The sequence below is a fragment of the Arvicola amphibius genome, chromosome 11 (assembly GCF_903992535.2).
Source record: "Arvicola amphibius chromosome 11, mArvAmp1.2, whole genome shotgun sequence".
NCBI classification, from domain to species: domain Eukaryota; kingdom Metazoa; phylum Chordata; class Mammalia; order Rodentia; family Cricetidae; genus Arvicola; species Arvicola amphibius.
The window spans coordinates 74,847,213-74,860,056 of record NC_052057.2 but is presented as its reverse complement, the minus strand read 5'-3'; the positions used below and the strand labels follow the sequence as shown (position 1 = coordinate 74,860,056).

General features: G+C 41.1%; 1 protein-coding gene across 1 annotated transcript in view; it reads left to right on the top strand.

Moving 5' to 3' along the window:
- Positions 1 to 3,749: 3,749 nt before the first annotated feature.
- The window catches only part of Dnajc5b (DnaJ heat shock protein family (Hsp40) member C5 beta), a 40,000-nt gene continuing 30,905 nt past the window's right edge, over positions 3,750 to 12,844 (top strand). Inside the window, exon 1 of the mRNA XM_038348311.1 lies at positions 3,750 to 3,868. Coding sequence (XP_038204239.1) covers positions 3,750 to 3,868 — 119 coding nt within the window. The remainder of the gene's footprint in view (positions 3,869 to 12,844) is intronic.

Sequence of the window (12,844 nt, the reverse complement as noted above, 5' to 3'; positions counted from 1 at the left end):
CCCTATTTGAAGTATGAAACTGTCTATCCTTGTGTTTTCATTTCTCTCCCTAGACTTGGAGAACTTTCTGTGATTTCATTAAATTTTCTCTGCCTTTATTTTTAAAAATATCTCAGCTCCATCTATACCATAGTCTAGGATAGTTTTGATCTCCTACTTATATTCTGTAGTTGTTTGAATTTATAGCCTTGCTAATTTTTGTGTAACTGATATGTGAATGCAGTATTCCCCTCCCTATGCCCCCATCCCTGGTGTGTTTTCTGCTGCTTGGTCAAGTCTGTTGGTGATACATTTTTTTCCCTTTGATTTCTACTTGATTCATTCTTTTCAATTTCCAAATCTTCTTTCTTTCCATCCTCCCTTTCCCATCTCAGTTTTCTGGTTTGCATATCTTGTCCATTTTGCTGACTTTCTCATCTATGTTTCTAGGTTTATTCTTCAAGTCTTGAGTTCTTTTGTGTCATTGATTTTTTTATAAGTGAATATATCAATTATTCCTCTGTTGTTTTACCCATCTTAGCATCTCTGAGCTCAGAAATTGAGGAGTTGTGATCCAGAGGAGTCATATTGCCTTTCCTTTTCACACTTCTTGTATCTCTGTGTTTCATTTGAGCATCAGTTGGTTTGGATGTCTCTTCCAGTTTTATTGGAGCATATTAGTGAGCAGTTTCTTTTTGACTGTTCGTTCCCAGTACCATTCAAAGGGGGAAAAATGCTATAATGGCAACAACGTCAAACTAAAACAAGCAAACAAACAAACACAAAAAAATACACTTACAGTCGATTGAAGCCTAGTCATACACTGGTTACCATAAAACAGCAAATGGCAAAGGTAGAGTAAAGCATGTGGTTAAGTTAAAAATCATTGAGAGCAAACGTAGAAATAGTAGCTGAATGTGATAAAAAGACAAGAGAAGGGGAAAATAGATAAGCAGGATAAATAAAGGGAAAAGAAGAATAGAGAAGAATGTTATGGAGAGAGAGACAAAAGTGCAAGAACTTAAAGATAATGCCCAATAATGGAAAAATACATAAGCAAAATTAGTTAGAATGCAAATCAAATGTAAAAGCTTAAAAAAAGATAAAGCCAAGGTACTACTCAAAATTAGGAAAGGAGTGGGCAAAAAGAAAAAGGAAATGAAAAGGCTTGCACAGTGTGATGGTTATAGTTGATAACCAACTTGAGAGGATCTAGAACAGTGTGATGGTTACTGTTGATGACCAACTTGAGAGGATCTAGAACAGTGTGATGGTTACTGTTGATGACCAACTTGAGAGGTTCTAGAATATGTGATTATTGCTGATGACCAACTTGAGAGGATCTAGAACAGTGTGATGATTATAGTTGATGACCAAGTTGAGAGGTTCTAGAACAGTGTGATGGTTATTGCTGATGTCCAACTTGAGAGGTTCTAGAACATCGTGATGGTTATAGTTGATGACCAACTTGAGAGGATCTAGAACCATGTGATGGTTATTGTTGATGACCAAGGTGAGAGGATCTAGAACAGTGTGATGGTTATTGCTGATGTCCAACTTGAGAGGTTCTAGAACATTGTGATGGTTATTGCTGATGACCAACTTGAGAGGATCTAGAGGCATCTAGGGAGCAAACCTCTTGGTGTGTATGTAAGGGAGTTTCTAGTTGGATTAATTGGCTCAAGGAGACCCACCCTGAGTATGGGAAGCAGTAGTCTGTGGACTGGATTCCTGGACTAAATAAAAAGGAGAAAGTGAACTAAATACTAGCCTTTATAGCTCTCTGTTATAAAGATGCCAAGGACCAGCTGCTTCACACACCTGCTGCCATGGCTTCGTTGCTGTGACAGACTGTATTCTCTGAGAGCTCAAATGGCTCTTTCTTCCTTAACTGACTTTTACCACTAATTTTGTCACACAATAAGTAAAGTAACATGTATCAACAAAATGACAAGAATGTGGAAGTTTCTCTTTTAAAACTAAAGATAAGGTAGAAACACTGATAAAACTCCAGCAAAAGTAAGAGAGGAAAAAGCAGTAAAGGGGATGCTGTAGTGGCTTCCTTTGGGGCCCTATAAAGTTTGAGTCTCCTAGGTGGACTCAAAAAAGGGGTGATCAGTTGAATTTGTATCTCCTTTTCTGTTCTATAGTTTATGCTGGTGCCGAGCCTGCATGTGTGTCAGGTGTCTTCCAGGGCTGTCTTCACATTAGTGTCTTTCTTTCCTTGTGTATCAAGAGATTCTGCTAGTCATATTAGCCATGCATTTTTTGGCCTGGCTAGGTTCACATCCGAAAGATGCCTCAGTTTGTACACTCTTGTGTGGCTAGTGCTCTAGACAGGATACCCCCAAGTGTACTGGTAGTAGAAAAGGTAAACACAGCATTGAGTCATGTACAGGTGGGCCTGACTCTGTCTTTCCTGCTAGAGAGATGGGGCTGTAGATGCCAGGTAGTCCCCTGGAGTAGGAGAGTTCTGTTTCTACATAAGTGAACCTCATGACAGACAGGTTGATCTATCCCTAGGTGTTGACCCACAGTTGACTTCAGGCTTGTGTTTATCAGACCCCAAAGTTCTCAAATGAGGAGGTTAGATCCTCGACACTAAGGAGGGCATAGCATCCTCTTGTGCACGTCACTTCCTGACCCAAGCCTCCTGCCACCTGCATTTCAGTGTTGTGGCCTTCTGCTTTCTGAAGCTGCCTTCTGGACCTATCTTCATGTTGGGGCTGTATGGTTGACTTCAGGCTCTCTGACATGATTATCCCTGTTTTCAGACCCTCAGGGTAGCTCAGTTTTAAACTTCTAAATTGTGTCTAACCACAGACCTCTGAGCCAAGGAGAAGAGTGCACAACAGAATTCCCCTCCACTGCTGACTTGACCCAATAGAGGAAGTCATTCAGTCTCACGGAAAACTGGCTTTGAGTTTTTTGAGAACTGTGGGCTTGACTGTGGGTAGGAGCTACCGGGCTTGGCTTTAGATGAAATTTCTGCATCCCCCCCACTCCGTGTAGCAGAGCCATTGCACTGCGGAGGTGGGGTGGGGTGGGTGTTGCTGAGTCACAGCTCCTTTCAGGAAGTCATGTACACCATCTTCCTGGTCTCTTAGCAATTTGTTTTAGAACATTTTTAACTGATTTATTTACTTACTTATTGTGTGTGTGTGTGTGTGTGTGTGTGTGTACAAGAACACACATTGTTGTGCCCAGATTACGACCCCCAGAGAAAGACCACCAGAGAGGCCCAGATTTTAATAAGCAAGGTTTAATTGCTTATTAAGGTTCTACAACATCCGTGTGCATGTGTGGAGGTTGGAATGGGTTCTCTTTTTTCACCGTGCAAGTCCCTCACACCAAGCTCAGGTTTACTGTCAGGCATGTTTATCTTACCAACCAGTAGAGACAGAATCAAATGGGTAATTGTTACTCGTGTCTAGCCAGATTTGGAAAATGTATGAATGCAAAAGCTACACAAGTTTTACACAAACAACAACAAAAAACCACATTTCAACCTATGAGAGTCGATTCTCAACCCTTCTGGAATAGCTGTAGAAAGCCCTTCTCCCATTTGTGTGACTTCCTGCAGTCTCCGACTAGAAAACGCTTTTAGCTCTCAACATTTTCTCCCCTCATATTGTACCTAGCACACAAAGGCACTTCGGATTGTCATTTTACCAAGTGTTACAAATGCACTTTCTTCCCTTGCAGGGAGAGGGATCCACAAAGCATAACCTTCATGGCTCTTTTCCCTCTTTGGTTTTGCAGCTTGAGAAATGGCATGTAACATACCCGACCAAAGACAGCGAACTATGTCAACAACGGGAAACGCTCTGTATGAAGTTCTTGGTCTGCATAAGGGGGCTTCATGTGAAGAAATTAAGAAAAGCTACAGGTATATGGACGTTCAATGGGGACAGGTCCTGTGCTACCATTGGTGGTTTCTGGTGACTGGCAAGTGGTACCAAATTAAAGACATGAGCTTCTTGCCAAGGCCCAGTGTCTGAATGTTGGGCTCACGTTTCCTGTTGTGTATCGTCAACAGTTCATTATAGATAGGCATAGCAGTGACTGTTGAAAGAATACTATGTGATGGCCAGCCTGAGGAAAGCATAGTTAGACTCTAGACTGGGGGAGTATGTCATCACGGAAGGAGGAAAGACATCTAGGGTTAAACCCTGTGACATGACGTCACTACCTCTGGTAGAAAGGCTTGTCACAAATGCTATACTGTCACTTACACTGTTGAGGCCTTTAGTTTTGACATCTTCATAGTTGACTTGTCTCTAATAGCTACTGTAGGGAAAAACTGAAGTATCATTTTACTTAAAGTTCTAAGGAATAAAAATACATATGAAGTATAAAATCGCTGATTTTAAGCTATCAAAAATGAAGATAATGGTGCACCTATAATTTTACCCTAAAATAATTTTCATGGAGAGTTTGTTTCCTTCATTCCTTCCTGTCTAGATAAGACAGTAAAAGATGAAATTGAACTTGTCTATAGTTTCCACTCATCTTTCTTCCTCCTAAATCCTGTAATGAAAATGTCTTGGTGTTATTAAATATCCTGTTTTCATGCCTGTTACCTACAGGTATTCATTCCTGACTTCTCTAGTCATTTTACAAGCTATTATTTAGGAGGAAGTTCTTTTAGTTTCCCTCTATGTTTAACATCCTGTATATAAGTCACATTATTTATTTCCTGTTGTTTTCTAATTGAGGAATAAATTTATTTTTTCATAAGACAAAAAAGAAGCAAAATGTGATCATTTTAATTAATGTCTTCTTGGTTTTACATTGGACTGGTTTTTATGGAATTTAAACAATTTGAAATAGACAAATTATTAGTAATTTGTTACATCTTTGTCATACTTGTCTTGGCTAAAAAGCCTCTCTTGAATATTATAAAAATATCAGCTTTAGCCACAAGTAACATAAAATATCTTGGGGTGACACTAACCAAAGAAGTGATAGAACTCTACAAAAAGAACTTTAAGTCTTTGAAGAAAAAAAAATTTCCCAGAAAATGGAAAGATTGCCCATGTTCTTGGATAGGTAGGATCAACATAGTAAAAATGGCAATCCTACTAAAATCAATCTACAGATTCATTGCAATCCCCATCAAAGTCCCAGCACAATTTTTCACAGACCTCAAAAGAACAATACTTGACTTCATATCCTGTACTATAAAGGAACTTCTGGAGGCATCACCATCCCTGACATCAAACTCTATTTGAGAGGTACAGTAATGAAAACAGCTTTGTATTGGCATAAAAACAGACAGGCTGACCAATGGAATTGAATTGAAGACCCTGCTGTTGATCCACACACCTATGGACACCTGATTTTTGACAAGCAAAAATTATACAATGGGTTAAAGAAAGCATCTAAGCATCTTTAACAAATGGTGCTGGCATAACTAGATGTCAACATGTGAAAGAATGCAAATAGATCCATATCTATCACGATGCACAAAACTTAAGTCCAAATGGATCAAAGACCTCAACATAAAGCCAGTCATGCTGAACCTCACTGAAGAGAAAGTGGGAAGTAGCCTTGAACGCATGGCACAGGAGACTGCTTCCTAAATATAACCCCAGTAGCACAGACACTGAGAGCAACAATTAATAAACAGGACCTTCTGAAATTGAGACGCTTCTGTAAGGCAAAGGACACAGTCAATAAGACAAAATGACAGCCTACTGAATGGGAAAAGATCTTGAACTGATCTTCAAAATATATAAATAACTCAAGAAACTAGACATAAAATTACCAAATAAGTCAATTAAAAAATGGGGTACAAATCTAAACAGAGAAGTCTCAACAGAAGAATTGCAAATGGCCAAGAGACACTTAAGGAAATGCTCAACATCCTTAGCCATCAGGGAAATGAAAATCAAAATGACTCTGAGATAGCATCTTACACCTGTCAGAATGGCTAAACTCAAAAACACCAATGATCTCTGTGAATCTGAGGTCAGCCTGGTCTACAGAGTGAGTTCCAGGACTGGCTCCATAGCTACTGAGAAACCCCATCTCAAAAAATGAAACAAAACAAAACAAAAACTAAAAACCAAAAACCACCAATAGTAACATATGCTGGAGATGATGTAGAGTAAGTGGAACATTTCTCTATTGCTGGTGGGAGTGCAAACGTGTACAGCCTCTTTGGAAATCAGTATGGCGGTTTCCTCAGAAAATTGGCAATCAGTCTACCTCAGGACCCAACAATACCAATCTTGGGCATATACCTAAAGGATGTACACTTGTAACACAATGACATTTGCTCAGCTGTGTTCGTAGCAGCATTATTCGTAACAGCCAGAACCTGGAAACAACCTAACTGCCCCTCAACTGAAGAATGGATAAAGAAAATATGGGACATTTACACAATGGAGTACTACTCAGCGTTAAAAAACAATGACATCTTAAAATTTGCATGCAAATGGATGGAACTAGGAAAAAAAATCCTGAGTGAGGTAACCCAGACCAAGATCTATAAACATAGTATGTACTCACTCATAAGTGGATAGTAGACATAAAGCAAAGGATAACCAGCCTATAGTTCACAACCCCAGAGAAGTTAGGTAACAAGGAGAACCCTAAGAGAAATTACATGGACCACCCTGGGAAGGGGAAATATACAAAATGTTATGCCCAGATCTGTGAAGTCCCCACAATAGCCTACAAGGAAACTGAGTCCCTTATGTAAAAGCAAAGAGCCTTTATTTTAATCACGTTTGCAAACGCAGTCTCTCCATGTCCAATGTATTGGAATAACCAGAGAGCCCTTAGCTCAATTAGAATTGGGTTTTTATAGTAGTAAAGGTGGGGGTGAAGGGTCTCTGAAGTTCAGGACTCCTGATTGGCTGACATTTGTCTAGGGGTGTCCTGGTGAGGTGCGCTGGTAGGTGATCCTATCTACAGCGTGTGGAATGTTAGGCATTTCCTTTGAATGGTCTGCTCCTGGGTGGTGGTTGGGTAATCTCAGCTTGTGGTTCTTTCCTGCTACCAGGTATTGCTTCAGGGTAAACTACTGAGACTCAGGCCTCTTATTAAATTTATCGAGGGCCAGGTTCTACTCTGGCAGGTGATAATGGTTGAAATAAAGAACTTCCTTTGGGTGACCTGTCCATACTTAGCTTATCATGGCTGCCCCCACAACAACACCCCCTGAGCAAATTAGGAGAGGGGGTAGAAGGGAAGGTAAAAGAGGAGGAGGAAGGAAGAAGGGGAGGGAGGAGGAGAACGTGAGAGGGAATGGTATGCTTAGGATGGGGGAAGGGCAGTGAGGGAGTGAAAGGAAAGAGATATCTTGATTGAGGGAGTCATTTGGGGCTATGGAGAAACAGCTCTAGGGAAATTCCCAGGAATCCACAAAGATGACCCCAGCTAAGACTGTAAGCAATAGTGGAGAGGGTGCCTAAACTGGCACTAAAATTCTTAAAGAAAAATATTAAAAATTAAAAATATAAACTCCTTTCTCCTTTTAGCACATTTATGGTTTTGCTGTGACATTAAATTTTTGATCCTTCAGGCCTTATTTTGGTATGAGGAACGAGGCAGCATTCCAGACTTGGTTTTACTAAATCACTAGCCCACCAATATTTATTGACCTCTCCAATATTACCACTAATGAGGCCTCCTTTGGCCTTGAGCTTCACCACGTGGTGCACTATGGGAGCTGATGGAGCCTCAAGAAGCTTACATAAGTGATAGTTCTTCAGACAGCTGTTTGGATCCAGTTTTATGAAGATGGCAGATTAAGATCAAGGCAGATCTTCTAAAGCATATTTCTCTTGATGTGCTAGGGACAGGGAAGTCTTTTCTGTTTGGTTTGACATCGGTCAGACGTGTGCCGCGCAGTGGCACAGCCCACAACCGATGAATGACATTATTGGAAGTCACCAAATCTCTGGTTCGTGGGATGCTGGGGTTGGAAATTAGAGCAATTGCATTTTAGGTTTACTAACCACACAAATGAGGAGTTAAGAAGCTCCATCAAACTTCCTTTCCATTCTTAAAGCTCAATTTACAAATGTGACTTTTAATTGCCTTTATTAATTTTGGAAGCTGAGATTTCAGGTCATATCTTCATTAAGGCATTAATTATGCCGAGCTGCTTGCAAGTTTAGTAATCACAGCATAAAGTCTTTTCATGTAATCAGTGTCTTGCCATTAATTTGGTTTTAATGTCAAACAAATATTATTTTTCAGCTGATTAGGGTACTAGCATGCTGGCCAGAGCGTCTACTTCTATCTAAATTAGACATTTGTATTCTGCAAGCTATTCAAAATGTAGGAGCAGGCTGCAAGTCCACTGAGAGTATTATTCTTATATTCAGAGATGTGGGTTGAAGCGGTGACAACACAGGGAAATTAAAGGCCAGTGAAGTGTAATAAAATTACCAACTGTTGATCCATATGCTGCTTGACCTCCGGTATAATCTTTGGTTGTCCTCTTGAGAACAAAATAAGCTAGGGGTTTCTACTTTACCTTTATTCTTATTTTTGAATAGATATTAATATATCCATTGAGTTAAAATAAAAGCATACACGTTCCAGGTTATCTCCTCGGGGGAAACAATATTATTAATTCCTTCCACACCTTTCTAAGGAGACATCATGATCATGTAAACACATAGAGCTTCCAGACTGGGCAAGATGGAGCAGGCTTACCTCTTCCTGCCCTTCCTGTGATTCTTGGGACTGATAACAAGAGACAACTAAAGAGAACACTGACAGCTAGAAAAGGTGAACTGGCTGCTGACCTCAGGAACGAAGGAAGGAATAGCACAGCCACAGAGCACCCTATGACTCTTCCCCTCCCTTGCCCATCAGAAAATAACCTAGACAGGGTGTTTTCTGAGTTCCCACCTCTTCTTCCAGCAGAATAAACCCAGGTGACCTTAATCTTTCCCCCACTTGAACACTTCACCCAATAACCCAAGCCAAGCCCTGCTAAACAGAAAGATTGTCAGTTAAAAGTCCTTTGACATAAGTCTAGGGAGGTACTTTCAGGTGTGGAGCCTGAGATTCCTTCTTCCACTGAAGACTCCACTTGACAGAGGGCACTAGTAGGAAGGGAGCTAGACAAGGGCAATTTTGTTGGAAGAGGCTCCCTTCCCCTACCTAAAACCATCAGCTTAAAGGAAGCTCCTCTCAGCTTCCCAGGTACTATAAAGAAGGATGCCAAAAGGCTCATGGGAGGTCGGAGAGATGACTCAGCAGTTAAGAGCATTGCTGGCTCTTTCAGAAGGTCTAGGTTTGGTTTCCAGCAGTCACGTGGGAGTTCACAACTGTCTGTAACTCTAGTTTCAGGGGATCCAGTGCCCTCTCCTGGCCTCAGCCCCGTGCCAGGCATACATCTGGTATACAGACATACAGGTACATACATGTACATAAAATATATACACCCATGCACATAAAATAATAAAAATTTAAAAGAAGAAAGGCTCATTAGAGACAAACTAGTAAATCAAAATATCACCATAAGGCTCTAAAAATTAGATTCTCGTTGGAACTATCTGCAAAGGTAAACTGAGACCTACATGTTAAACCTAAGCAGGTAACTATTTGTTATGGAACCCAAATTCTCCTAAAGTTACAGTCAAGATATCCGGATATGATTTAAATCGCCTATCATAAAAAGAATTAAGAAAGTCATAACTTGAATGAGAAAGGTCTTCTCCTGACTCCCATCCTGACAGGAGACAGATACTTAAAGCCATAAGGGCTGTGTGGAAGGACTTAACAACAAGCTACAAATTATTGGGGAACAAATGAAACGCTAACAGTCACAGGACAGAAAGTTCATAGCAAAAGAACCAAATGGATTCATATAACTGAGAAGTAACAGAAGCAGTGCTAACGGGCTGAGCTGGGGATCAGTGAGAAAGACTCAGAACAGAAGCCCTGGATTTGAGGATGGAGCAGTAACATTTACCCAGGAGGAACAACAGAGAGAAATGAATTGAAAACAACCAAGTTTTAGGGATCCGTGGCTCAGTAAGAGGAGTCTTGAGTGGAAAGAAGAGAAAGGATGGACTGAGGAAGTGTTTGAAGAATTAAGGGCTGAATCTCGGGCAAAAGACATCTGGATGAATTTCTCACTAGTAGATCTACTCTTAGAGAATTGCATAAACTTGTGTGTGCCCATATACACGTGAACACACACACACACTACATGCCACATACACAAGCACACACACAAAATTTAAAAAGAATTACTTCAAGAAGTTTTTCAAAATACTGGAAATAACAAAAGGAATATCACATCATCAAGAAGAAATGGAGAAAGTTGAAATCTGGCTAAAATAAGACTACTCATCCCCATGAGTTTCCTAAATTATGAACAACTGGATCAAAAGTTACCCCAGCACATAACACTCGTTGATCCTGGGTGGCAGTGAGATTAATGCGCTTTGCCAAAATCAGGAAACACTGAGACCAATATAGTCACAAGCTGAGGACTCCAACCCCAGACTGCTAAGAAAACTGTAATAGCACTGCAAATGATAAACACGTAATCCTAAAAAATGCTCAGATAGACCAAAGAGAGACAAAAGGTAGAAAATGGGAGAAGTAGGAAACAGAAACAATACAAAGGAAGAAAGAATACCAGACTTAATCCTTAACATAAGATGCATGTCAGTAGCCAATTACATAGATCTCTTTATTAAAAAATTCAGATATACTATCCATCCCATTTCATTCATTACATTTTAACAATTAGCTCAGCAATGATCAACTCAAAAAAGGCTTAGTCTTTTTTTTTAAACTGCCATGATACAAATGTCCTGTGACCTCATCTGTTTTCTGTGACAGTTGTGGTTTTAGTGTGACATATGCCCTATGTTTCTTTGTTTAAAAGTTAGTGCTTAGCTAGTAGCTCTGTTTTTGGAAGGTTGTAGAACTTTTAGGAGGTGGAACTTGGGTGGAGGAAGTGGGTCATTGGAGGTGAGCCTCAAGATTATGTAGTCTAACCCTACTTCCTATTCACTTACTGCTTCCTGGGTTCAGATCCAATGTAACCAGCTACCTCATACTCCAGCCACCGTGCTTAACCTGCCACGGTGGACTGTTTTCTACCATGTTGTGAGCCAAACTAAACTTCCACTTCCTTGGGTTGCTGTCTGTCAGGTAATTGCCCACTACAGCAGAAAAAGGCAACTAATTAGCTAGTACCCTTCAAGGCTGTGCTGTTAAACAGCATTTGAGCTTCTCATAAAGGGAAACTTATTGCCCCAGAAAGTGAGGGAGGGGTGGAAGAAATAAAAAATCTTCATTTCCATTCTCTTCCCAGTTATTGTGTGTTCTGATCCCAAATTCCCAGAACGAGGATTCAAAGAACCCAGATAAAGCGTTTGCTTGTTCAGTCCTGGTTGTTTCTGGTGAAGGATCTGAAGGTATAGCCTCCCCTCTGTCAATAAACCAGGCTGCCAATAAACAAGGACACGGGATCTCATTCTGTGGATAGGAAAAGGAGAAATGTCCCCTAAGAGAGCTGCACAAAATTAGGAAGGAAAATTTTGACACTTTAGTCCATGATTCCTTTAGAGAATTACAAGTAGCTGCTTCGAAGACCTTCATAGTCTCTCCCATACCTGTGGATAAATCCATCTCAGGTCTGTAAAACGTCTTTTCCTTTTAATTTCTGAAATTCAGGCCTTTGTTCAGCAGCTGACCTCGTATAGTTCCCTACAACCTCAAAGGCAGGTAGGAAGGAGACGAGATGAAGGCTTTTACTGGGTCCCTCTGTCAGGCACTGAAGCTCTTGCCTTGCTGAGATTTTGTGGAAAGAAATGAGACCGTTTTCCTCAAAGTAAGCGGAGCCCTTTTGTGTAAACGCACAATGGCAGTACCAGGTCCCATTGTACTGAGCGAATGTCGCCACCATCCTTCCCAGTCTAAAATTAGCCTGCCGTTTGGAGCCACTGTTCAGAGTCCATTCATCCCGCTAGCACAAGGTGAATGTTCAGTCTGCATCTGAAGTGACATGTCACAGAAAATGAAACCCGTGGTGTCTCTTCTGTCATTCTCGGTAAGGAATAAACTGTCTTTAGCACTGCGGACTTTTATCATTCCAAAGACTTAGGTATTCAAAGATGATTTAATCCAATTCAATCTTGTTACTAAGGGGCAAAATCGCTTCACCCTTATCAGTGTTTGCAGGAGATGAGCAAGATCTTACTCCACTGCATAGATGCCCTACCAGCTATTTAATGTATTGTTGGAAGGAGGCTCTATTCAAATGTCAAAGATAATCTATCTTCTCGTTTGTTCTAACTTTAGCTTGTTTTGCCTTCTCAACTTAGTTTCCCTGAGTCAAGAGAGTTCTTAGGAAGTCCCTGAATGAAGCTAGTGAAAGAGGAGAGAGATGCTGGTAAAATGTGGGGTGGCTGGACATTTTGAAGAGACCGTCTCAACTAACTCAAGAACCTGAGGTGCAGCTTCTACCACCTAAGTTATTCTTGGGGTCCCTTCTGAGAAAGTGTATGGAACCAAAGGACCAGGTCATTGCCATCAGTGGTGTCCTCCAGCCAAGTTTCCACCCTGCCAGCAACACCACTTTGCCAGTGGCTCGGTGAGTGTGTCTGCGGCCACTGTCACATCTGACCCCGGCTCTGGTCTGCCACTGCAGCTCCACTGTCACCCGGACACAGCTGCCCCACATCTGTGTGCATCACCCATGCATGACAGGCAGTGGTGGTGCTTTCTGACAGCTCCCGAGGCTTCAGGTCCTCCATTGACATCTGGCCCAGAAGTCTAACCTAATATTGAGACCTGAGTCACTAATTCCTGGTGGTGGCCTGTGACCCCGGGGACGTATGGAGCTGAGTATAGGGACTCCGCTTCTCTTACGTTC